At 38.9% G+C, this 26,196-nt stretch overlaps 1 protein-coding gene across 2 annotated transcripts in view; it reads left to right on the top strand.

The window, feature by feature from the left end:
* LOC145445504 (uncharacterized) overlaps positions 1-26,196 on the top strand; it is a 63,663-nt gene that overhangs the window by 14,495 nt on the left and 22,972 nt on the right. For both annotated transcript variants that reach the window (XM_080323695.1, XM_080323694.1), the window contains exons 4-26: positions 6,993-7,132; positions 7,431-7,536; positions 7,991-8,105; positions 11,205-11,284; positions 11,426-11,538; positions 12,390-12,525; positions 12,584-12,756; positions 13,361-13,498; positions 14,416-14,592; positions 15,580-15,786; positions 15,852-15,890; positions 16,369-16,436; positions 17,003-17,111; positions 17,190-17,336; positions 18,260-18,577; positions 19,874-19,989; positions 20,810-20,950; positions 21,763-21,904; positions 21,970-22,071; positions 22,599-22,713; positions 23,314-23,450; positions 24,330-24,409; positions 25,386-25,502. In XM_080323695.1, the coding sequence (XP_080179821.1) occupies positions 6,993-7,132; positions 7,431-7,536; positions 7,991-8,105; positions 11,205-11,284; positions 11,426-11,538; positions 12,390-12,525; positions 12,584-12,756; positions 13,361-13,498; positions 14,416-14,592; positions 15,580-15,786; positions 15,852-15,890; positions 16,369-16,436; positions 17,003-17,111; positions 17,190-17,336; positions 18,260-18,577; positions 19,874-19,989; positions 20,810-20,950; positions 21,763-21,904; positions 21,970-22,071; positions 22,599-22,713; positions 23,314-23,450; positions 24,330-24,409; positions 25,386-25,502 (3,016 nt within the window). The remainder of the gene's footprint in view (positions 1-6,992; positions 7,133-7,430; positions 7,537-7,990; positions 8,106-11,204; positions 11,285-11,425; positions 11,539-12,389; positions 12,526-12,583; positions 12,757-13,360; positions 13,499-14,415; positions 14,593-15,579; positions 15,787-15,851; positions 15,891-16,368; positions 16,437-17,002; positions 17,112-17,189; positions 17,337-18,259; positions 18,578-19,873; positions 19,990-20,809; positions 20,951-21,762; positions 21,905-21,969; positions 22,072-22,598; positions 22,714-23,313; positions 23,451-24,329; positions 24,410-25,385; positions 25,503-26,196) is intronic.

The raw sequence follows: 26,196 nt of genomic DNA, 5'->3' as shown, positions 1-26,196 counted from the left end.
AACAACGTACAGACTTGTCATCACGAGCACGGGGGAGGCGTGTAATCCCCGATCTCGTATTGCAGAAAGGTATCACTGATCTTAACCCAAGCCCCAACCAAACACTAAATCCATCACAAGTCCTATCCTAATCCGCAATGAAATAGCAGCAATCACATCACAATGTTAATGTCCTAAATGTCCAGTCTGAAATGGCTAATGTTCAAATTGTTTGGTCAACCTATGCTATCAATATGCACTGATCACTTGCTCAATAGGACTAATCCATTAAATCTGTTTGTGTCGTAGGTAGATACTGATCACTTAATGTCAGTTGGAACTAATGATATACCGGACTAGGGCTGGGCAAAATCGAGTACCTGAGTGATTCGATTCTGAATCACGTATTACGCATCGAGTCGAGTCGAGTATTCGAGTATCACACATTATGACGTCACAACAGAATATACTATATCAAAGTTCAAATATGTTCCTTTTATGCCACCACATATAACATAATGCCTGTTATCCGTCACATTAAAGATACTTCGGTATTTTTTCGATAATACCGATTTCATTGCACTTGGTGACAATGTTGTGGGACTTCGTAAGTGCGTTATATCCAGTAACGTTCGTAGCTTTGTACTATGTCTCGTATGATGCGACACGGCTAATCAAGGTTTCAAGGCTTCCTCAGTGGAAAATAGTTTCAAAACTATAATTCTCGTTAGTAAATTAACTTTCAGTTGCGAGGAGCGTATAATGTCAGTACTCGAAAAAATCGTCTTTTACTACTCGACTCGAATCATTGAAATTAATACTCGATTCAGATTCGAGTACTCGAATCATTGTGCCCAGCCCTATAACCGGACCCATAGGCGCCGACTTATCTTTTTTTGCGAGGTGGCGAAGTCTTGTGACGTCATAATTGTTCCATATCGATGACATCATCGTCGCACTAAAACGCACTTTACTACATGCCGCTGGCGTTAAACCATTCGCACGACGTTTTAATATAGGCCCTGCACTCACTAATATCAAACCATACAGTCGAGTTATTAAATGGAATCTTAAGACGGTACGATCATTCGAAAGAGTAACTACGCAACCAATCCGTCTGATGGAATGCATCGAACAAAAATCAGAATCTGGAGTTGCACTAATGTTATTCACGCGCAATGCGCCGTGTGTAACGAAATAGCGGGATTTAGATTTTTTTTTCAAATTTACCAATATAGCATCAATTCAATTCTGGTCAAATACATGTGTAAATGACGATCATATAATCTTTTCGTATTGACGATTTTAGGCGTACGATAAGCTTGCCAAAGAGTCCGGGAGGGCTGTCAATTAACGAGTCCCTGATCCCTGGCGAACAATTAAATACGCGCGCGTATTACGCAGTCTCGGCGACAGTTTTCGCAAATCAAAATGTCCGAACTTGATGGCACCGATTTCAAACCTATGTTGTCTTCCATAACTCAAGCCATGATACACATCTTCTGATCGTTACATTGTAGTATTAGCCAGTGGCGGCTCGTGACAATATCGGGTGGTGGGGCAAGGGCTGCAAGCGACTTTTTATCAAGATGACGTCACAATGGAGTTTTCCAACGTAAACAAGTAACTTAGTGGTACGAACTACGGTAACACGAACTTCCCGACAACAGTGATTTAACGTATGTGCCGCGAGAGGTCTGCCGGTGAGCTGTGACTTGAAGTGTGGTAACTGCGTAAACGGCGTACGGAACAAAGATTTCACACGGCTCATGTTCGCACTATACCTGACTTGACTAATTATCTGCAGAAATGGAAATGACTATAACTCGAGAGATTGCGTAAGCCCAAGCGTAAGCCTAGCTGGAAAGGTCAACGAGTTCGGACACATACGCAATTGTTATCTCATAGATTGGACAATGTCATATTGAATCCAAAACATAATTCTGAAGAACTACGGATAGCAGCCTCGGAAATTCGGTCCCGATACAGCATAGGAGATGTTTTGGCCTTGGTGCTGGAGACTGTCACACGACACATACGGCTTACGGTCTATATGTCTGCTGCAAAATCGCCTTTGGAAAATATATTACCGAATAAATACGTGGATGAAAGCCGAAAACTTGGTACACTGTTACATGAAATCAACGAGAAGTAGCCTCATGACCGTTTTCGGTATGGTACACTGTCAAAATTAATACAAACAGACCAACACCGAATTTTGCGTAAAATTTACTGAGGAATAGGCTGATCATTGATCAAGCGATCAGCTGTTAGCCGCCATCGAAAACGAAACAGCTATCGCGCTTGACAGGGGTTGTAATTGTAAGCAAATGGCCTGAAGGCCACAATTTCACGGTCAAAATTGACATTGGAGAATATAAAATAAAAGTAAATATTTGAATGCAAACCGAGGATGCTAGTAAACTGTTTCATGATATCATCATCTCATCACTTATCTCAGTATGGAACACAGTTAGCGTTAACACAGATACGCCGACTTTTGCGTGAAATCCGCAATGCGTTAGGTAGGCTAAGTATCAGATCAGCGCACATCTTTAACATCTCGACCTTGATAACGAAATTGTTGCCCTAATCATTGAGTGCCAACCGTGAGACTTGGCACAGCGTTCGATACTAAAATCAAGACATACCATGCAAAAGCTCATGACGGATCTAGGTAAGGAGCATCGTTAAAATCAATGGAGACCAATACCGGCTTTGCGTAAAATATGTTTGCGATAAATGACGAGTCAGCTCTCACTCGATTTAGGAAACGAAATTACCACTAACACAGTACAGTGACAAACTTAAAACTTGGTACCGCGTTGAATACTAACATTAAGACTTACCGTACCAAATGTCATGACCGATCTCGGTATGGAACATCGTCAAAATCAATGGATACCAATACCGGCTTTTGAGTAAAATCTGTTTGCGATACATGACGAATCAGCACACACTCAACTTCGGAAACGGAATTACTACCCTAAACTTTAAGTAGAAACCCTGAAACTTGGGACAATGTTAAATACCACCATCACGACATGACATACCAAGTTTCAAGAATTATCATTGTGTGAAACACCATCAAAATCGACCTATACCAGCAAAGGTCGACTAAACGCATATGACGGTAACCGAGTTCAGATGTAGATACGATTGTTACATCACACCTTAAGGGCGAGTAGGCTATGTTGCCCCGGTTGCTCGGTCATTTTATGAATAGGAGAGAGTAAATCACTGTTTCTTTATTGTGCGCAGCTTTGAGAGAATAGACAGTGAAAGCTTGTTATGAGCGCTACCGGGGCATGCCCCGGCTAGGCATTTGCAAAGCGAAAACACGAAGAGAATTCGATTTTCGCAGAGACTTCGCTATATATATGGGCATTTACAAGGGAAAGGACAAGAAGAATACGATTTTTGCTGTGATTTCGGTATATATAGATTGCTGTGCGTCTATAAATGGTAAAGAACTGTTATTGAACAGAATTTTAGGTGGGGCAATGCCCCAGTTGCCCTATAGGACGAGCCGCCACTGGTATTAGCGGGAATAATCAATTACGCACGTTAAAGTCTTTTTGCAGCGATTCGATGTTATTCAGTTTCGCGATGTTGCTTTTTAATCGATGACATAAAACAATCACTAATAAGCGTAAACTCGGCCGCATTGTCTCCAAACCAGTGGGAGATGGAGCCGAATTATGCTAGGCCCGAGACGCGATGATTGGCCAGCAATGACATCTTTCGCACCAGCCCTACTGCAGAGGCTATTGTGTAGGCCAGCGATGATATCGTGCACACCAGGCCGAATCCGCCAATGCAGATGCGATTGCGCAGGCAAGCGATGATATAGCATGAACTGGGCTTATTGCAGATGCGATTGTTCATGTTCAAGCCGCGGAACCAGGCTTGTTCGAGACGCGATAAATCAGGCTAGCGACGATTGCCACGCGCATGGGAATGAATGACCTAATTTCGCGACCATCTCAGCGGGAGATCATTGTAGACCAGTGGTTCTTAACCTTTTTTCTTCCAGCGCCCCCTTTCAAAATTATCGTGCTCTAGCGCCCCCCCCCAACTTCATATTGTAAGGAATGTAATAAAGACAATGAGTAAGAGGGAGGGCCGTAACAGCACTTCGTTAACCCCCCTAAAAACGATTGCCTTGCGCACACATAGCGTGATAAACCGAACTTCTGAGGGCTTCGCCCCCACGAACCCCATATCGTGATTTTGATGGTCAGCAAAGTTTGTGTGTACTGGTCGCCCTAAGTACCAAAATTTTCCATAATGCATGAATGAATAGGTGGTAATTACCAGTGTTGGGATCAAGTCACTACCTTCGAGTCACGAGTCATTTCGAGTCATTGCACATTTTGACTCGAGTCAAGTCAAGTCAATCGATTTTCGAAGGTGACTCGAGTCAAGTCAAGTCACTCGATTTTTGGAGGTGACTCGGCTCAAGTCGAGTCAAGTCAAGTCAAGTCACGAGTCAAGTCATAATTCAAGTCAAGTTGCCTTTTCGAAGTATGAAGCATGATTACGTCATTGCATTTCGCTAGGTGTCTGAATAACAGATTGATTGATCATTGAATTTGAACCGATGAACGAATATAGAGTTAAATATACATGCAATAAGGGGCTGTATCGCTCGCATATACGTAGAACTGTTAAACTACGTAAGTAATTGCATGACCTCGTTTTATAGTTACTAGCCGAGATAGAGAATCGAGAAATGAATTGATAAGATGCAATACAGTAAGCTGTAGCTTCGATCACTTCGTTTGTGGTCAATATATTTGTGAGAGAATATTTGAGGCTCAGTAAAACGCACGATCATTGAATGAGCGGTCGCTCTCATGGGTTACACAAGTGTTTAGCAAACAATCCGAACATATGCAAGATAAAGTCATCTTTACTTGATGACTTGAAATTGACTCGTGAATTTTGCTCCGAGTCACGAGTCAATCCACATTTCTGATACGCCGAGTCAAGTCAAGTCAAGTCATTTTAGCAAAGTGACTCGAGTCAAGTCAAGTCATACGAAAAAGGTGACTCGAGTCTGACTCGAGTCAAGTCATGACTCGAGTCATCCCAACACTGGTAATTACATATATAAGTCGCTATATAAACTTTTTATCCTCTCAGTCCACGTAATCAGATTTACCAGTAGCACTGAGTGAGCTGTTGTATAGGAAAATAAAGGGCACGTAATTAATAATTAAACATATTCGGGCGTGCCCGCAGGTACAATTATTCGTTACCAGGGCCGTAACAGCACTTCGTCAGCCCCCCCCAAACTAAAAACGTTGGTCCTGGGCCCCCATCGGGTGATAAACCAAACTTCCGGGGGACTTCACTCCCAGACCCCCATTAGGCTGTCCGCTATTTGCTGATAGCCTATTAGGTATCTACATTGGGTGTCCATTTACTGAGGAAGCTATTCTCGCCTATTCGCGCAAAGTGCGAAAAATTTCACTAATTAATGATTGAATTGGTCAATATCATCGGGAATTGCATGTAAATTGAGATCAATTTTTATCCTCTCTCTGCTCACGTAAACACATTTATCGGTAGAGCTGAGTGAGGTGCAATGTTCTCTCTGAGCTGCGCACGTGCGCAGTGCTGACACGGTATGTGCATACGGAAAATCTACGTTGCGCACAACAAATCCGGAGTTATTATCTTTTTGCAGTCGTTACGCACTGTTGTCCAAGGGTCAGCGCAGTGAGTTGTTGAGTGTGCGCAGACTCATCAAAACTTAAAGCGAACATTGTGAGGTTTCTTGGAAACTGTAGGGCCCGTTACTAATAATTAAACATATTCGGGCGGGCGAAGCCGTTGGTATGACTTCGTTGCATGATGTTATTTCGTGACCCCCTGTCTGCAATATCAAAATATATAGAATCGCTCAACGGGGATATCGCCCAACAGGAATATCCCTGTCGCCCAATCGTACTAAACTAAAAGACGCACACGATTTCAGATTGATATTTCTTTACTGACATATAATTTTTCCCTGCCAGATGGAATTCGTCTTCTGGGGTTCTGATTGCCAAGACAGGAACATTCGGTGTCAGTCATTTAGCGCCCATGGACAATCAAACCTATATGTATTTTGAAGGCTATATGTAACGACGTTTTCGGTGTTAATTTGCTCTGAATACTCATTAAGGATATGTCCTATCACCACATCATCTACTGCGAAGCCATTTTTCTCCAGCGCCCCCCATACCGCCCCCCTGAGCCCAGCGCCCCCCATATCGCCCCCTGAGCGTTTCCGCCCCCCTTCAAGATCGCCAGCGCCCCCTGGGGGGCGCTGGTGGCAAGGTTAAGAACCACTGTTGTAGACTCTTCTCGCGAATTGACAACACGTTTCTCTCAATTCGGCCGCGCGGAACACTGATAACACAATGATTGAATTGCAACTGAATATTAGAGTTAGAATTATCATTTCAAAATGACGGGGTTTCGCGTTCGACCCCCGAAACCCCCGTGGCTACGCGCCTGCCACACGCGCGTATCGAAATCGAAGACGTCTCTAACGAGGTTGCATCCGATTCGCCTGATTACCAATTACTGGTCACAATCACTTGGGCGTTTGAGCATTTTGTACGAGGTGGCCGCCACCTCGTAACCGCGTAAGTCGGCGCCTATGCCGGTACCACTGAATTAAGAAGGATGCACGATGCCATGATGTCAAACTCATTTTCATCATGGCGCTAGTATTTCAAAGCTCATTGCGAGATAACAAATTCATTTTCATGCGAAGACTTCATGGGGTATTGAGGTCACCCCACGTACACATATGATGTCAAAGCCCAAGAAAATTTGCAATTTTTGTTCTCTCATCTTGATGCGTTACAATTTGTGACATTATATATCAATCACGGAAACCTAGATATCCCTGATATCAATGCAAGCTTACAAACTATTAATTTCCTGATTTAACCTTGACTCACTGTGATGCTCGGTTCATCGGTATCACCTGTTGAATTAATGTTTTTTAATAGATTCTGGAAACAAGTGAGCCAAGTAATACGGGTGGAGAGGATTGCGTCGAACATGTGGGTGGAGCTCCCACTTTACAGAGGAAGGTGGAATGATGCAAGCTGTGACAAAATTGATAATTTCGTCTGCAGAGGCTCGTTAGGTAACTGGCTACTTAATGACAGAATAATAAAACTCACAGTGATAATAATAATAGATGTATCAATTTTCACTTGGGATTCTGACTGGTACAATTTGAAGGGGGTGCTGTCACTGCTGTGCTTACTATCGGCCTACACGAAATTGACTCCTTGTCACTCAGTGTTACATGCTGGGACCAATAGTTTACGTTTGTGATGTTAGAATTATCTGATTATACTCAAATTTCATAGCGGTGATTTCATATATACAAGGACATACAAATTTCTTTACTTCCACTCAATGTTCCTACTTTCTACAAGATATGGGGGTGCAAAGCTGTGAGAGTGGCTGGACCAAGGGTAGTACCAGCTGTTACAGAACATTCACAACCAAGTACATGTGGCAAGAAGCTAATGCTTTTTGCGGGTAAGTGGATTCGGTGTTTTAATATCCAAAGATTCATTTATTGCAAAAGAAATTGTGCCAAGCATAGTTGTGTGATGAACCAACACAATCATAATAATTGATGTGTGATCAGGGTTGCAACTTTTTTTACAAACTTCATGAATTAGAGATAATTTTTTGACACGTTTATACTGAAAATTGTGATCTCATTTGTCTCTGTGCAGTGTCATTGGCAGTTCTTAACATGAAATATATTATCTGGCGTTCGATCTTCAATAATTCATTTTTATATCTATCTTGAATTATTATGTTTCTTCAAGCCTGTAACCCATCTACATGATTTTGCTGTTGTCCGGTCAAAGTGATTATTCAATTTCTATATTATTGTGCTATTTCCCTACAAAAAAACATCTCATTCTCTCAAGATACATTTACTTTTGCCCAATTTTTCATATGCAGTGCACTCATTTTTCAGTACAGACGGTGGACGACTAACTTCCATTACGAGTTCGCAGGAACAGATTACCGTACAAAATCTGGTCCAAAATACTGGAATTTATGAAGACTTCTGGATAGGACTGTCAGACACGGTAAATTTGACTCTGATACACTAGACCGGAGGAGGTCAAGGTATTCACCACTGCTAGTCAAGTAGAAGCAGTGGTAATGCCGTAAATTTTTACATAATCACAAGCAGGAGTAGCAATTTCAAATACATGACAAAGCTACTTCAAGTAGAAGTATAACACTGATAAAATATTTATAAAAATTAGATTTAGTCGAGGTGTTGCATATTAATATCAAATGGATAGTGGCTACTTGAGAAATTTCAAGATGCATCATCCCACAATACAAACTGACTGATTACACTACATTCAGACTTGTGCAAACTACTGAATTTTCAAAAGGCGCAACACTAACTAGAACTAGAACCACTCAAATTTTAAAACTGTAACTATAACTGGAACTACTCACTTTTCAAAATACGCTACTAAAACTAAAACTACTCACTTTTCAAAACCCGCAACTAGAACTAGAACTAACGACGTTTATAAATTAATACACTGCAGAACATAGTGCAAACTTTTGACTTTCTTGTGAATCTCAGAAAAATAATTGTCACACTCAGGAAGAGGGGTTCTCAAGTCATTTAATGTTAAGAACCGTACTGAACCGGATTTCATTCTGCTAGGCAACCCATTAGTTTTTATTTTATATCGACATTTGAAGAGGACAGGGTTTCGAGTGTGAAATGGGAGATATTTCAACCCAAAAAACCCACCCGCTGGCTACGCCACAGTTAGTAATGATGGCTATGAACTAGCAATGGCTGCAGAAACATTCCACCATGTAACAAAAATTTAGTTGAGCCGATTTTTTGGTATTTCCTATACCACATTCCTTAGTAAAACATGTTTCTGGCATCTATTTGCCTCAAGTGTCGTTTAAAAATGTCATTTTAAGCTTTTTAAACTGCCCGCACCATGTTTTACAAACTCCTTTATTGAAATTCCTATCAACAATTTATAATAGTTGGGTGTTAGCAACAATCATCGTCTCAGTCGGTATTGGCTACACCAAGCAATCTCAAATTCCTTTTCGTTTTGTTCTGATTGTGGATCTGATTGTGGATTTAGTAAGTACAATCTCATTATTAATTTCAACATCATAAATGTAATCTGCTTGCTGGCTGATTTTGATATATCTGCGGGGTGTGTATCAGTTTGAAACAAGTTAAGCATAAAATATATATAGAAGTAAGGTTTTTATACTTATTAACTTTACATTGGCATGAAGATTGGGGACAAAGATAAAAACTGAGCATTTCGTGTAATCTGCGAAACATGCGGATGAAATATGGATGGATGGCTAAGGGGAGATCGGCATTCAATGTCATTTGTTATTAAAGAAGCTGAAGGGAAATTCGAAACCTTATAGATGACTGTAATTTCTGTATGGGTGACATTCCAAGATTCAGAATAACTAAAAAATGACTTGTCATTGTATATCCTTCTATGCCATCTACTCTTGAGCACCTGTTCCGTATTGCAGTAGGTTTTCACTGCCCAACTATCAGGCAAAAAAGCTCCAGAAGACTCGACAGGGCTTAAAGATACAGAAAATTACTCCGATGACGACTTCAACATCTCACAGATATAAATCCAAAACCACACATTCGTAACCAACACGAACTTGATGATTTAGTCGGGAATCACTAAATTAAATGCGGAAATTCTGACTCCAAGGTTGAAACTAGGGAACGATGTCCATCGTCGAGAAAAGGGTATGAACGATTTTCACGTATTCCATAATACCAGCAGATTTCTCAGTCTAGAGACCCAAATCATACAAACAAACCCAATTCGGAAGATTTTTGAAGTGTTTCCATCCTTTTTAATCTGTGGGAGCCACATTTGTGCATATTCCTTCGTTTTGTTAGTGGATTTGTACGTTCAATAAGGAATTATGCGTATTATTACAGGGCAATTTAGAGTAAAACGAGAAATCACAAAAAGTGACATTTCTTAAGACTAGGAACACTCCAAAAGAAATTTTAGAAATATTTTAGTGAGTGGTTTGGAATAGCAAAACACAATACATAAAAATCTTTACTCAAATAAAATTTTGCAAAATTTTGTTACATGGTGTTATTTTTGGTCCATAAGAAGAGAAGATTTCTCATTTTACGGACGCAAGTCACGCAAACAAAACCACTTCTGACGTTTTTTAAAGTGTTGATTTGGTACTCGATGCATGAGTATTGAGTAAGCTATATTTGTTCATATTAACCTTTTCATTAGCATTTTCCTGCCTCCAAGAAAGAATTATTGTGATTAATACAGAGCAAATATGGGTAAAATAAAAAATTAGAGAAATTGACATTTCTTCAAAATTTGGGACACTTCGCGGAAAATTTTGATATTTTTGTAATTCGATTGGAATACTAAAACACTATACATAAAAAATTATAGCCAACTGAAACTTTTGTAAAATTTTGTCACATGATGTTATTCAACAGAACACCGATATCTCGATTCACGCAAAACTACAACACATGCTTTCTAGTTGTTCGGCAATTAATATATTTTTCAAATATGAAACTAGAACAACTGAATTTTCAAAATCAGCAACTAGAACTAGAACCAGAACTGCTCACTTTTCAAAATCCGCATCTAGAACTAGAACCAGAACTGCTCACTTTTCAAAATCTGCAGCAAGAACTAGAACTACACAAAAAACCGTTAGTTAGTTGACCATCAATTAACTATATGAGTAGTTTGTATAAGTCTGATTATATTACAGCAATTTTCAAAATAAGCCTGACTTTTACGGCAGTTTTCAAATATATATTATGTTATCATGATACAGGGGTTATTTCGCACGGTTGTTCTTATTTTACTCACAAAAATGTTGGAAACCGATCTCAAACTACTTTCTATTTTACAAAAACCCAAGTGTAAAAGTGAGTAGTTTAGCATCAAAAAAATGTAATTGAAAGTGGAAGTAGACAGAAATCATAGCCGCTCGAGTAATCAGTAAATATAGAGAAACCTAGTTCTGGTTGTATGAGCTATGTGTACTACAAGGTGTAATATAGCTCATACCAACAGACATATGCAGTTACACATGTTCTGACCTGGAACTGTGCCTGAAATCTGATTCTGATCAAAAACCAACATATATTGTAGGCCGATGGTGGCAATCTGCAATGGAGCACATTTGAAAGCTATTCCTACAGCAACTTCCTGTCGGCAGCCACTCCAAACGAGTAAGGTTTACTGAACGTGGTTTTCGTATCAAAATCTCATGTTGTTTCATGAAAATTTCCACTCAATTCACAATGGTAGATTTGCATGAATTTTTTGTGCATGGTGGACAGTGTCTATTAGTAATGGCGGCTTGATTTCAGCCCGCCATACGAAGGAAGCAGCTGTGCCGTGATGGATCCAAATAATAATTACAAATGGGATCTTGTGAAATGCTCCAACGAATACAACATCATATGCGAGAAAGGTTTCAAAGGTACATTGTTCATCGCTACAGTGGTGATTACCAAACTTCCAATCCATGGCCGCCTTACTTCTCACAGCATAGAGTGCATCTTGATTCTTGCAAATTATGATGTTGTTTCTTTATTCTCATTCATTGTTCATGCTTCGTTTTAACATGTTTTTTTTACTATTCATGATAACGTTTATTTGATTTGATTTTGATTGATAAATTTCACCAAGTCATGCCGTCTCCTTTCTATCTGACAGTGTATTGCAATTGCAATCTTGTGATGTTTAGAAATGACGGAAACATCAATCCACAAACGAACGTGTTTTACCCCTTGTTCGGTTGACATTGCTGAAAAAAGTTGAAATTGATGCTCCAAAATTCTCCATTAATGGATTCGAAACACCTTAAACAACAAAATGTATATTTTATGTAATTTATGATTTTTTCCTTTTCTCAGAAACTACGTAAATATTTGCCAGGGTATCAAATAAATTTGGTCGAAAAATTCAAAGTCAGTATATTTCAGTGATTTTATTGCCTTTTAGTGCAGCCTCTTAGCCCAAATGAGCTAATCTCAAGCTTACCAGACTGAGCTGACTCAGTAACCCATTTTACAAGCCATGCAAGCCATATAAATTGGCAATTCTTGGCTGGCCACAGGTTGCACTGCACTAATCTATAGAGATGTTGAATTTGATGATTCATATTACTAAATAATACACATAACATACATTAGCTATTGCGGATGGTGTCAATTTGTGGTGTCGAATATTCTTTTCACATCTCGCAAGAAACTTACACTAGCCGCAAGATGTAGCCTGTCATAAGACGGAAATTTGTATCTCTTCTCATGATGCTAATTTTCAATTCAGCGACATGTCCCACGGGCTGGACTTTTCTTGCTGACAAGTGCTACGAGTTTATCGTCAATCCTAATCGAGCAACATCTTGGACCAATGCTCTCGCGACTTGCAATTTGGAAGGAGGCGGACTATTGAAGATTGAAACGTAATCATACCATTTTTTTTTGCATAATATATGATCAAGTATTGGATGTGCTTAACAGTAAAGAGCAGCAAGACAACCTGGCTGGTGCCCTGGAGCAGTATTATAATTCCGGTGCTGATCTGATTTGGATTGGAGGGTCTGATATTGGGCACGATGATTCATTCACTTGGTGGGATAATACACCGCTGGCGATAAAGTACTGGGATGACAATATGCCCAAAGCAACTAAAGGTATGTGCGATAACATATTTATAGCACTGCAAAACTGCATTCCCTAATAATGCATTGCCTTTAAAACAAACAGATCGCTTAACAGGAACAAAAATTTGACCAGTTTGATTTCCCACTAACAAATCATTCTCTGAAAAGACTATTTAAGATACAGAACTTGACCTATTTTTAGTCAATTCACCAGCGATCATAGTTAATTGAATAAATTTCCCGTTTAGATTTTCTCATTTTCAGATCGGTAAATATGGGTGGCAAAAATTTGTGTTGAGCTTGATAAGGCGGATATGAGTCGAAAAAAGTTGGGAACCGCTGAACTAGATGTTTGTACTGCTTGTGCTAACACATTGGGTACCGTAAATTCTTGTAAGACATTTTCGCAAATAATACCAAGTTTGATTGTCCCCTTCACTTTTCGCAATACATCAACATTCAATTATTCCCCTTGGATATATTTTTCAAAAAAGCATCAAGTCTACTGATCTTGTATATTAGGCTCCTCTTCTGGAGCGCACTGAAATCCATGTTTTATGATAGCAGTTTCTATTAATATTGGTATATGAATTTTCGTATGAAAATTGTCTTCTGAAATTCACGATGCTTTTAGATCAGTACGATTGCATGGCTATGTATTCGGGCAGTTCGGATCACAATAACTGGGAAACAACTAGCTGCTTTTTTGAACGTCAATTCATATGTGAGCTGCCGGAAGGATCCAGGCTTCCGCAGTTGGATCCTGTAGTCGGTAAGTTTATCACTTTCAAGTGGTGATCACTAGCAAAGCAGTTATGCTTTTTCTGAGAGTTCAATATAGTTTCTGTGCAACTGATTTACTAACATTTCAACAGTTTTTGAAGAACAAGTACCTTTCCTATTCACATTAAGTTGAGAATAAAATGCATTTGACATCAGTTTACGTCGTAGCATCACACAGATTACAATTTAGATTGGATTATGACTTTCTGTACTTCAAAAGGCTTGATTTACTATGTTCACATAAGAGGAATCTCAGAAACTCTAAAACCATGAAATATTGTACCTGTCAGTACACTCCTAACAGGCAATTTGAAAGTTTGATTTTTTAGCACGTTTTGTTTTTAAGGAAACTTGATTCAGTTTATTATTACTTTCATCATTTAATAACATCACTAGATAGCGATGACCCCTGACCAGATAGGAAAGAGTCAAAAAGACTTGCACTAGTCTTTCAATCACACACACAGCATCTAGAATATTGAAATGAGAGATATGTACAATGTGTCAAGCATCGAAATCTAACCCTTCAAGTTAATACTCTACGCATCACTCATTTTCTTTGGTAATTTCCAAAGTGATACAGCCTGGCAAACACATCTTGAATTGCAATTTCAATTTTCACCAAGAGTACTTTCGATGACTACCCTTGCCAATATCGACCTCCGGCCCAGTTGCTGTTCATGCATGTCAATTAATCGTTCAATATTTACTGTAACTGTGTATATTTACAATGTCAAATCGCGAGTTTCAAACCTAGCATAAAACTTGTTGAGTTGACACTTATGTTTTATCGCTGAATGAGTCGGTTATGTCAACTTTAAATTAATGGGCTTGATGTTTCGTTAGGCTTGATTGACTAATTGTGCGTTCACCCCACTAAACCATTCCTTTCACGGCGTCATCTAGTGGATGGAAAGTGTAAAGATGGCTGGCGATGGTTCAAGACCGGGTATTGCTTCTTTTTTGGGAACTCTGAAAAATCGCAGTCACAGGCTAAGGTATTTTGTGAAAATCTATCGGACAGAGACCATCCTTCGACATTGGCAAGTGTTTTGTCGACTGGTGAAATGTCCTTCATTGTGGGTAAGTAATCCCATGGGTATGACTAAGCTATCGTTGGCAACTGAAGATAGAAGGAAAAGTAATTGTAACAGATGGGATTCAAGCTAATTCCAATCATGTTTGCTGAAAAAAATGTTCATTTATTCAGGGGTTCTTAACCTGGGGTTCATGGATTAGTTTTAAGGGGTTCATGAAAGGCCGATGTTAAAACTACAATATAAAAACACTGTCCTTTATAAGATCTGTCCATATTTTGACTTACATCCTTACTTTATCATATTTTCGTTTTTTTAGTCAACTGGTAGCTTTTTGGGAAACGACTTGACCAGATGGCAATATGAGACAGTAATTATCACTGGGTGGAAGTGATTAGCTTCCCAAACTGTCCGGTCTCGGGGTCAACACAACCACTCAGAACTTTAGGGGTCCGCCCCCATGGTTGTAACCAAGTCACAAGGTTCCGATTCATGAGTGAATTTTACTTATATAGTTTTGACTCGAGTCAAGTCGATTCATTTTCAATTCAACTCCTAGTCCAGTCAGGTTTCAACCATTGATTTAATTGAATAAACTATTACCGGAATTGTTCTATTGATACTGCTTTCCTTTATAAATTTTCTATTTAACGGAATACTATAAGTATATATTGAACTGAACTGGAATATTTTCGGCCGACACTGGTCAGGAGCTATCATCAGCAACTAGTAGAGAATTGGAAAGAACTTTCTATATCAGCAATTGTATCACGAAATATGACGTCACCGACATGATATTTTGAATAATCGGGGCAAAGTCATATTTTGTGATACGATGGTTGATATACAATATTCTTTCCAATTCTCTACTAGTTGCTACCGATTAACCCTGACCAGTATCAGAATAAAATATTCGGTTTCATTTCTATATGAATACACCAGTCAATTGTATGCTAATATCTGGTACCTCCAAGAATTTCTTCAAATCCTCAACCATTATTCAAATACCACATGCTGCACTTTTCGCTATCAGGACATATGCAGCAGGACAGCTGGATTGGACTCGAAAATCAAGGTGGACAGTATACGTGGCTTGATTCAGGAAACGAAGTTCAAATAGTGAATTGGGACAGCAGTGCTACAAAAAGCAAGCAGTGTGTATTTGCTAAGGAAGACTCGGGCTTATGGGTGGATGACTCGTGTTCCCAGTATCATACTTTTGTCTGTAAAACGAACGAAAGTATGCCAAACTCGATTATGCATGTGCTTGAGTAAAAAGTTGTATGAGTTATGTATTCTTTTCAGTTGAAATCACGCCGGTCGCGCCGACTCCTCCAGATTTACGTAAGAAATACCGTGTTTATGTAACAATCTAAGCCCTAAGATTACAGTAACAGTTATAGGAATAGTACGTTTTATATTTTTGTCTGTGTTGTTTTTGTGGCATATACATGATCGCATATGCATCGCCACCACGAGTGCATGTTGTGCATATGCTGCTGGACAAGAATGGCGCAGAAATAGCATTGTACAGCTTCCTAAGTCTGCACACAGCCAATTTGCAATTGAATGGTATCATATCAACTTTTCCCATATTTTCAGACCAGCATATTTGCCTATTAAGCATATTCACAAAATCGGATTATTTCCAAAGCGCAGAGGGGGTTAAATATTCGTGTAAAAGTAGTCAATAGTTCAATTATCTAAAGCCGCCTTCAATACGTTGAGAAAGTAGAAGTACTTTGTTACTGACATGCCAAAGCAGCCTATTCGCTGTAGATGCTAATAAACCTTGAAATATTGATGACATCTTCATGTTTAGATCCTGACTACGAAAAGTGTGGCGGTAATGGATGGTTTTCCAACCCATCTTCAAGCAGCTGCTACAAGGTATTGAATTTGTTTTGTAAAGTCAAACTATCTTTTTCTGTTGATACATCACCGCTAGACGTTATATTGAGTCAATTAGAGACATTCCCTCTGGTCTCCGATTTGAAAGGCATCTGTCGAGCAGTCTTGGACAACTAGACAATTATTATGCAACTAGTTCGAAGGAAATGCCGGTAATCTAATTCTAATCTGCTTTGTGGACTGTTTCTTTGCTCTAATATAAATTCTAATCTTATTTCTCGTTGCCCTGAAAATGCTACAAGAGAACTGTATAGTGCGAAACGAGTCAAGCTTAGTGTACGGTAATGATATTGCCATTTTCATGCTCATGGGAATGAATGCAGATATGATTTAACGGAACTTGATTTTATTGTATTTCTTTTTAATTTGAAATTTCTTTCATTTTTCAAGTTTTTGTGAATTCAGTGATTCTCGTTCTAATTTAATTTGGAAAAGATCGTGTCGCTCTATTCGAATTTTGATCCATGTACTTTTGTCAACCAACTCGGTTTTATGACACGGTACAGGCGAGATGTTTGAAGCTGTTGCATTTGTTCAATTACTAGGTCGATGCGGGCCGTACAAGAACATGGAATGACGCAAGAGCAGAATGCCAGAATCACGGGGGAGATTTGATATCGATAAATACACCCGAAGAGAACGCATTCATTCATGGTGTGTTTTACAGCAATACACATCAACCAGTTTCCCGATATTGACTGGTTAAGCATTTGGCATACACTTTCGATTTAGATTTGACTCAACAACTGGGATTCGCTGCCAATCTATGGATCGGTGCGTCAGACAAAATGTCCTGGCAAGACGATGTAGTTGATGTCTATGACGGCGGATGGTCGTGGTCTGATGGAAGTCCTTTCAATTACCTCAATTGGGAGTCAGGTAGAGAAAATCTATACAAATGTTATCCTTCTCCAAACACGTGGGCTACGAGAAAATTGAAATAACTAAAATTTGGATGCGGACTTTGCGCAATGCGCATGTATAATTGTATATATTGACAAAATTTATTGAGTAACATCCAGTCTAAATGTTATATAAAGTGGGGTATCAGATTCTAATGTCAGTTACGCCAGCACCGTTGCAATTCTTATGAGACGATGGGCCTAGAAAATATACTGGAGCCAACATGAGGACGCGGACCGTTGTTTTAAATCTGGGCCACTTGTCAAAAGGTCTGCACATCCCTGATGTAGAGCATTATAGTGTTGACAGTTGCATTGAAATTGATTTGTTTCTTTACATAACTGTTACTCTTTATTTATCTTGGTCCATCGTATATTTATGTTTTGCCCTAGATTTATTTAGTCATATATATTTCAAGATTTGCCTAGTCCTTCGCAGCACTTGCTGTATTATGTTACATTCACCACAGTATTCACTGTTATAGCTTCAAAGTACACAATATATATCCGATTACTCCTAACAGCTGAAGTAGACTTAATAATCACCAGATCACTTCGATGCAGCTTTATCTAGGTATTACTGTAACTATTATCACATATGTATCTATCTATATTCATTTTGCTCCTTATAGGAACAGCTTTTTGTGTACTGCATCAAAACAATCTTTTGTGTCATGCAAACTTGAATTCTGCTTTTGGATTTTTGCGGTGATCAATAAATCCTTTATCTCTCTCTTTCTATCTGTGTAACGAATTGTAATTGCCAAATTATATGTTTCTTTTCACTTGACTCTGTATTCTTTTGCTGTAACTTACCTGTGCTGGATTATAGCATGACTGCGCCATGATTTGGCTCTGCACTAAGCTAGATGATTACCATCCAACCATGTTGCTGTTCAGGCGAGCCAAACAACTCCGGAGAAGAGGACTGCGCCGAGCTTTACTTAGCCACTGGGAGGTGGAACGACGACCGTTGCGCCAGAACGCGTCACTTTATTTGCGAAAAAATCGGAGACACGGGTAACAGCATCATCGGGACTGATGTGGCGCAGAGCGAATGCAGGAGCAACGAGGCGTGCTGCTTCAGACATCTCGGTGTGGAGAAGGGAGGCGCCATCCCAGACAGCTTTCTGAGCGTGTCGTCCTTTCGTGATGTGAATTTCAACGCGACCAGGGGACGGTTGAACATGCAGGACACTGTTGTGGTGGTTGACGCAGGTTGGTGTCTGAGCGGCGTGAGTTGGAGATAAGCTTAGGTTTGGATTTGGATATCAAAATATAACGGATATTAATCGGATATGGATTTAAGATTGATATGAAAGTTAATTTGGTTTTGGACTCTGTCATAAAATTCAGGTTTGTAATGACTCGTCTTGAGTTGTGATTTTTCGGTGACTCGACTTGACTCACGTCATTTTCCTAAATATGGAAATGAATCGACTCGACTTGTACTCGAGTCACTGCGCATGACTTTACCAATTCATATGACTGGAGACAAACTCGGCCAGAAACCTTCCTTTATCTGTTTGAAGAACCCTGTTAAGAGTAGAGGTGGCCCGAGTAATCGTCATCGGTACTTGAGTAGATGTAGCGCCAGCGACATAAATTCACACCAAGTAGAAGTAGTAGTTTCCAAGCAAGAGAAAAACTAAATATTCTAGGACTAGATTTGAATATGCAATTGCCTAAAAGTTTCCTAAAAAATGTTGATCACCAAATTCAGCTCAATTCCAACCAGTAAATACACGGTAGCAGAGGCAATTGGAATTTTTGGATTTATTAAAAAAAAAAAATTTTTTTACAATTTTTACTGTCAACCCCACGAAATTGTTGAGTTGTCTACAAAAACGATGCAGTAAAAATTTGACGCAATTCCAACCTGTAGAAGCAAAGGTATTTGACTTTTTCATCAATAGTTCTGGGATTACCCGCCATTCAAAGATATTTTTGCAAATCCAAAACTTTCAACAGCAATAACTTCGCTTCTACTGGTGAAATGAGAAAAACTTGATATGCATTGTTTTTCTTAGGCAATTTGACAATTTCGCGGGGTTGACAGTACCTTGAAAAAATATTTTTCTAATGTATTTAAAAATTTCAATTGGCCCTGCCGCAGTTTGTACTGGTTGGAATTGAGCAAAATATGGTGTGCAGCATTATTTTAGGTAACATAACAATTGAATCGGTGAATCCTCCGAATCCGACAAAAAAAAAATGTTATTTTTGAACAACCCTACTAAACAGTATTGAACACTATGTTTGGACTAAAAGCTACAACTTGCAACCTTTGCACCTTGACTCGGTGGTGAATTGAAGATGACTCAATTTGATACGAGTCAAAACTATTAAAGTGAGATTGACTGGCTTTGGACTTTGATTTAGATATGCTGCGAAATTTGTGTTTCCACTTGGATTGGAATCTCAAATATTCAACAGGATTTCAATTAAAGAATATTGAAGGGCGTCTCTTATTGAAAAATGATGGTGCAATAATTCCATATTCCTTATGTACAGGCCCAGTTTCGGTTGGTGCCCATGGGGCATGGGAGCCAGACGACAATGATCAAGAAACTTCATGGTTCCAAGTCGACTTTCTCACTTATACTGAATTCAAAGGGATCATAACCCAGGTAGAGTTTGTGCCGAGTTGCTCATAACTTCATATTTGATGAGACTATTAGAGGTACAGTGCTTTAATGTACAATGGCATGGTATATTCATATTGACATACATCAGGGGTAATCATCAGCATCTAGTAGAGAATTCAGAAGAACTTAGTATATCAACAGTCGTATCACCAATTATGAGGTCACAGGCACAAGAATTCGAACAGATGGCTTATGCTCAATGTACGAGTTTTCGATTCTGCACAAACTCCATTTGATACGGACTAGATAGGCTGGTTTTGATAGAAGACGCGCGAATCAGAACAAGCAACGCCTATGGATTCCGCCATTGGAAAACATTTCATGGATAATTCTACTTGTTGAAGGCCGTTGTTCATTCTCCCATTTATGTGCCTTGGAGTCGAGTTTTATTAAAATCCCCGAACCAAACAAACAAAGGGTGGGTGTCTGATCTTAAAGGCCACTCCAAGTTGTTTCGACACCTTCCTATCTTTTCATTGTATCGCAGTCCTGTGATGCAGTCCTGTGATGTTTTGAAACGATGAAAATATTAATAAACCTGATAGATTGATTTAAGGCAGTTCGTGCATAATGTAAAATTAGCATCAGCCATCAGTCAGCCTCATTCATTCAAACTTTCATGTTTGTGACGTCATATTTGGTGATGTGACTGTTCATAACAGTGTACAAATCTCCTTTTAGTTCTCTATTAGTTGCTGACGATTACGCCTGACTGGTGTCAGCCAAAAATATTCGGAATTATATCAATATAAATATACTATTCAACAACTTGAAAGCAGTGACAATTCCGTAACGTATACAGGGAAGGAATAATTTTAATGGCATAACTGGAAAAAGACAGTGGACAACAAGTTACAGGATATCGTACAGCCAAGATCCCGAAAACACGAAGGAGAATGTTCAAAATTGGGAGTTCTTGAAAGACAGCACTGGAAATGATATTGTAAGTATATTAAAACAATGAATAAGAGTGTAATTTAAACAATGAGGCGTCACACTGACGATGTAGGTTTTGGTTTTTTGTTTCTGCGTTTCGTAATAGTTGTAATTGGACTGAAGGGTAAAGCTAAAAACGTAGAGACATGTAAAATGTAGGGAGATTTATGCCATTGCTGCTTGACTTGATAATAATGGGTATGTTTTCGCACATGAATGATCAGATAAGTAGCAACCGATCGTTAGTACACTGCCCCCAAGGTTGCAGTGGTCTGTCGGTCAAAGTAATAATATGCAATTTATCTCCCCTGGAAGAGAACCAATAATTTGTTTGTATAACTAGCTGCCGCATCCTGAACCCTACTTTGAAATTCAGGAAGGGGTCCATAAAATTATATTCTGAATCAACATATAGGCCTAGTAGAGTTTTTTTAGTCAGATTTCTACCACAAGTAGAAATTTTTATAACAATCTTCTCCGCAACAAGGATTTATTTTGTAATGTTGAAAACTACATCGCTGCCTGAAATCAATATTGGGGAGCTTATTTTTTTATTAAAATTTTCATCAAATCAAAACGCACAAGATTGCGATGTAATGACGCAATCGTTAGCATGTATAGTCTTGTTGCAGCCCGTCTAGTGTTTGACTGTTTTGGCTGTTTGTTTGTCTGCAAGCTTGATCACTTTTAGAAAGGGGTGAGTGACTTGAAAAAATGCCCAGATCTTTTATGCCCGGAAAGCTTGTGTGCCTCTCGTGTGTTGCGTTCAAACTGTCAATAACATTTTTTTGCAATCTTTGCTGCTATTTTCTCGCTTAGATATTCGAAGGCAACAAAGACAAAGACACCCAAGTCACAAATCTCTTTCCGAGACCGATCGTTGCCAAACACATCCGGTGCCACCCGCTGACTTACAACGACAGAGTGGCTTTGAGATTGGAATATATTGGATGCACGGCCTGTACAATGAATTGATCATTGTGTTGCAATGAGCATCGTTGTTTCAATAATTACATAACTTTTCAGCTTGTTTGTACAATGTGGGCATGAACAGCGGTTACATCACAGATAGCATGCTCTCATCATCTACCGGTGACGCGAAGCAAGGAAGACCACCTGCTGAATCTGGTTAGGGATGTAACATGTTACTACATCTTTCCAGATATGACAGATTTTGTCGAAAGATAATTTGCAATGAAAACTGCGGATATATAGAACACTTGTTCTACTATATAATCATATGTCCCAACCACACCCTCTACTGTGACGTCATATTTCTTCAGCACCTCGATATAGCCCTTGAGCATTTCCGCCCCTTCAAAATCAAAATAGCCCCTCACGGGGCGGGGCGCTTGCCACCAGGTTAAGAAACACTGATCTAATGTATTTCACCGATTACAATCTCTCTCATAATGTGGCAAATAAACCGTTGCAAAATTGAAAATTCTATGACTTATTCTTTTTCCATCGTTGAATAGTGTATTCACATTGAAATGAGCCCGAGTATTTTCGGCTGACACTCGTCAGGGATAATCGTCATCAATTCGCAGAGTATTGCAAGAACATTGTATATAAACAATCATATCACTAAACATGACGTCACCATCGTTTTTCCATCGCATTAAAAGCTTGACGTCATAGTATGTTCTTATCAGATCAATGTCTCACTGGTGGTGACAACGGGCAAGGTTATCGGGGTTGGCTTTCGAAGACTTCATCGGGACTGGACTGCCAGCCGTGGGCTCTCCAAACACCGCACACCCATCCATAGTAAGTAAAACGATGTGTTCTAATTCTTCAGTATTTGATTTCCAAAATGTTGAGAATTTCTTGTCTCTTGTGTACACTAGACCAAACCTTGATAACATTGTGCCTGATAGTATTAAAAAATCTGTCACAATACGAATTAAAAATATAATATCTTGTTTATCTTTTTCCTGAATACAAATACAGCAGGAACTGATTGAGTATTTGTGTCTGAATCCAATATCTTAATTATGATTTTTCTAAGTACAAACAGTAAGAACTGAATGAATATTTGTGTCTGAAGTACCATGTATTATCCCTCTGGTTACTGATTCCACCATTATAATATAATATAATTACATTTTTATAACTAGCATGTTGCCACGACTGGTGTTTCATTTTTTATTATGTTTCTGTGTTTTTCTTCTGTTAGCCTACGGTTGCAGACTTTCAACTGTTGAATCATTAAAATGGATACAATATATTACTTCACTGTTATGGAGGTGGTTAGTAGTAAGACCTTTGTAGTTCATATCGCCACCTGCAGACAAATTTGTTTCTTTTTTGCTGTTTCCATATTTCCATGTTGAATTTGTAATATTGGATTTCTGCTTGATTCTGCAGTAATCCAAGGGATTATCAAGACGACGGACTTACCGGTAATGCCTGCCGAAATCCGGGTGGCGACAAAGACAGGCCGTGGTGTTACACTACTGAAGTATCGGTGGAATGGGAATATTGTAATGTACCTACTTGTCCAAGTGAGCTCATGATTTTTACGGGTTTCCGAAAGGTATTTTCGATGATTTTTTTCCTATTCAATATAATTTTTGTTGCTCCAATTAATGTCATTTCCATATTCAAGTCCAATCAATTAGGCTTGGACAGCTAGATACTGTAATTCAAGTAGTTGAGCTGGAAGAATTAGAGCGAAATGTCGCAATTTGTAAAATTGAATAATATATTCATTAGGGCTGTTCAAAAATAACTTTTTTTCCTGAATCTTGCGGGTTACGTGATTAAATCGTTAGGTTGCCTTAAAAAACGACGCACATTAAATTTTAATTCATTCCAACCAATATTCGCGGATTTCGTAGAGTTTGAAAATTTCGAATTTGCCAATGTATGCAAAAAGAAATTTTTCTTCCAACCCCATAAAATTGTTGCGCTATCTTCAATAACGATGCAAAACAAATTTGACTCAATTCCAAGCCGTAGAAGCGGAGTTATTTGAGTTTTTCGATGACAATTCTGGGATTATCCCCCAATCAATTCATTGTATCACAGTCTTGTGGTGTTTTGAAACAATAAAAATGATTCTTAATAAACTGAACTGGAACATTTCGCTTATATTTAGTCAGTAAGTAGAGATTGCCTTTCCGTTGACACAAAATCATACGGCCTATAATAAGATTGAACTCTCATGGGAGACAGTGATGTTCTATTGCCACTTATTGTAAGTTCACATACTACCGAAAATCATTGACATATAAAATTCAGTATCAAAATCCTTGATAAAGCTGCTAATCTAGTTTATGATACAGCTTGTCATCGTAATGGCATCTCTTGTACTAGTGTTGCCATGGACAACATGTTAGACCAGGGGTACTATGCCTTGAGCATATCCTCATATTGTTTAGATTACGTTCCGACTGGATGGCAGCCAAGTTCTTCGAATACAAATCAGTGGATTCAAGTAGCATTTGATGACTATTATAAAGTAAGTTTCTATTTTGTTGGCAGCTTAAGGATAGAAATATTTGTCAAAGATTATGAAATTTTCATCAACAACTCATCCAAGACTTTATGGGTATGCACTTCGTAACGTGCCTTCGATACTAAACATAACGGGAAGACTAAATTTCTAGTTGTCCCCTTGCCCGTGAAATAAATTTACAACTACTTACTTTTTGTAGTTTTAATTTTGGAAATTAGGAACCGGAATCATTTTTGGGATATGTTTGCATCACCGAGCGAGATAGCGTAACGGTGATGCGTCCGGCTTCTTGATCGGTAGATCGTGGGTTCAATCCCCGGCCTGGTCAGACCAAAGACTCGAAAACTGGTATCCACGGATATATGCGCCCCGTTTTCCCGATTTTGTAAGTAAATATTACATGATAAATTATATTCTTAGGATTCTATGTTACAACAGCATTCACGTGCCGACCTTCATAACTTTTTTCGAATAGACCGAAATGAGAGGGAGACTCTTGGAATATTGTTATGCTTGTGTGATTTCCTTTTAACTTGAGCTACTTTCTGGACCGTGCACCAAAACTCATTAGTTTCGCACCTTTATGATATAACAGATGAATTTATACAATATAACAGAGTGAACAACATTCTAAGATCAAAGTAGCTCATTAACGGAACTCCAAACATGCTTGAAACAGCCCTTCAATTTCACGGTTGAATGAGCATGAAAAGCATGTTTTTCATCATGCGACAACTTGAAAACTACCCAACTAATTCATTTCAAATAAATTGCGATTTAGTCCGGTATAGTTTATGATGTTTTGAGCCAAATTTCAGCAAAATCTGACGTTATGTGCGAATATACTCTTACGGTCTACTTCTTGGGTAATTTGATGTCCTCAATTTCTTATTTCTACTCGAAGTAATTTTGAACGTCTGAGGAATCGGTTCTTGAGTAAGATCTTGACTGCTTTGAACGCGCCTAATAAATTTGACAGGTTTCCGGCATCACCACATATTCCGGCTCTTCAAGCTGGGTGAAAACCTACAAGCTACAATTTGGAGAGGTTGCAAACAACCTGAGGACATACGAAAACCAGAATGGCGACGATCACGTACGTATCGTACAAGTCTCAAATCCTGACGCCTTAATTTACTGATTACAATTGAATAATATTCACATTGAGATAAACCCGAATGTTTTCTTTTCAGTACTCTACTAGTTGCTGACGAATACCTGTCACAGGTGTCAGCCGAAAATATTCGGGTTCATTTCGATATGAAGATATTATTAAGTGTATACCAGGGTTGTAATGATTCGAGTTGCAACTTTTCGTTTACCCGACTTGATTCGAGTCATTTTCTTAAAAATGGAGACTGACTCGGCTCGAGTCACTTTGTGTATTGACTCGATCAATTTATATGACTCAACACGTTTTATATGACTTGATTCAAGCCTTGTGTATCTGGACCGACACTTGAAAAATAGGCCCTGTAACTGTTTTTTGTCTGTTTGAAAATACATGATAAAAGTGATAAAAATGTTGTTTATTTTGAATGAGAGGCCTACGATGTCACCTATGAGTTTAAAAAATGTGAGTTGAACATGACTTGAACATGACTGGAACTCGATAATGAACAGTGAACAGTGAACCAACTCGAGTCTCAACATTATGACTGTGACTCGACCCTTTGACTCGGTGATGAGTTGCAAATGACTTGACTTGACTCGAGTCAAAACTACAAAAATATGACTGACTCGTGACTTGGTTACAACCCTTGTGTGTATTGAAGTTCTATACCTGCAAG

This window comes from Botryllus schlosseri, chromosome 8, assembly GCF_051294905.1.
Source record: "Botryllus schlosseri isolate E-star chromosome 8, Bs_hap1, whole genome shotgun sequence".
Classification (NCBI taxonomy): domain Eukaryota; kingdom Metazoa; phylum Chordata; class Ascidiacea; order Stolidobranchia; family Styelidae; genus Botryllus; species Botryllus schlosseri.
This window is presented reverse-complemented; position numbering and strand designations above follow the sequence as displayed.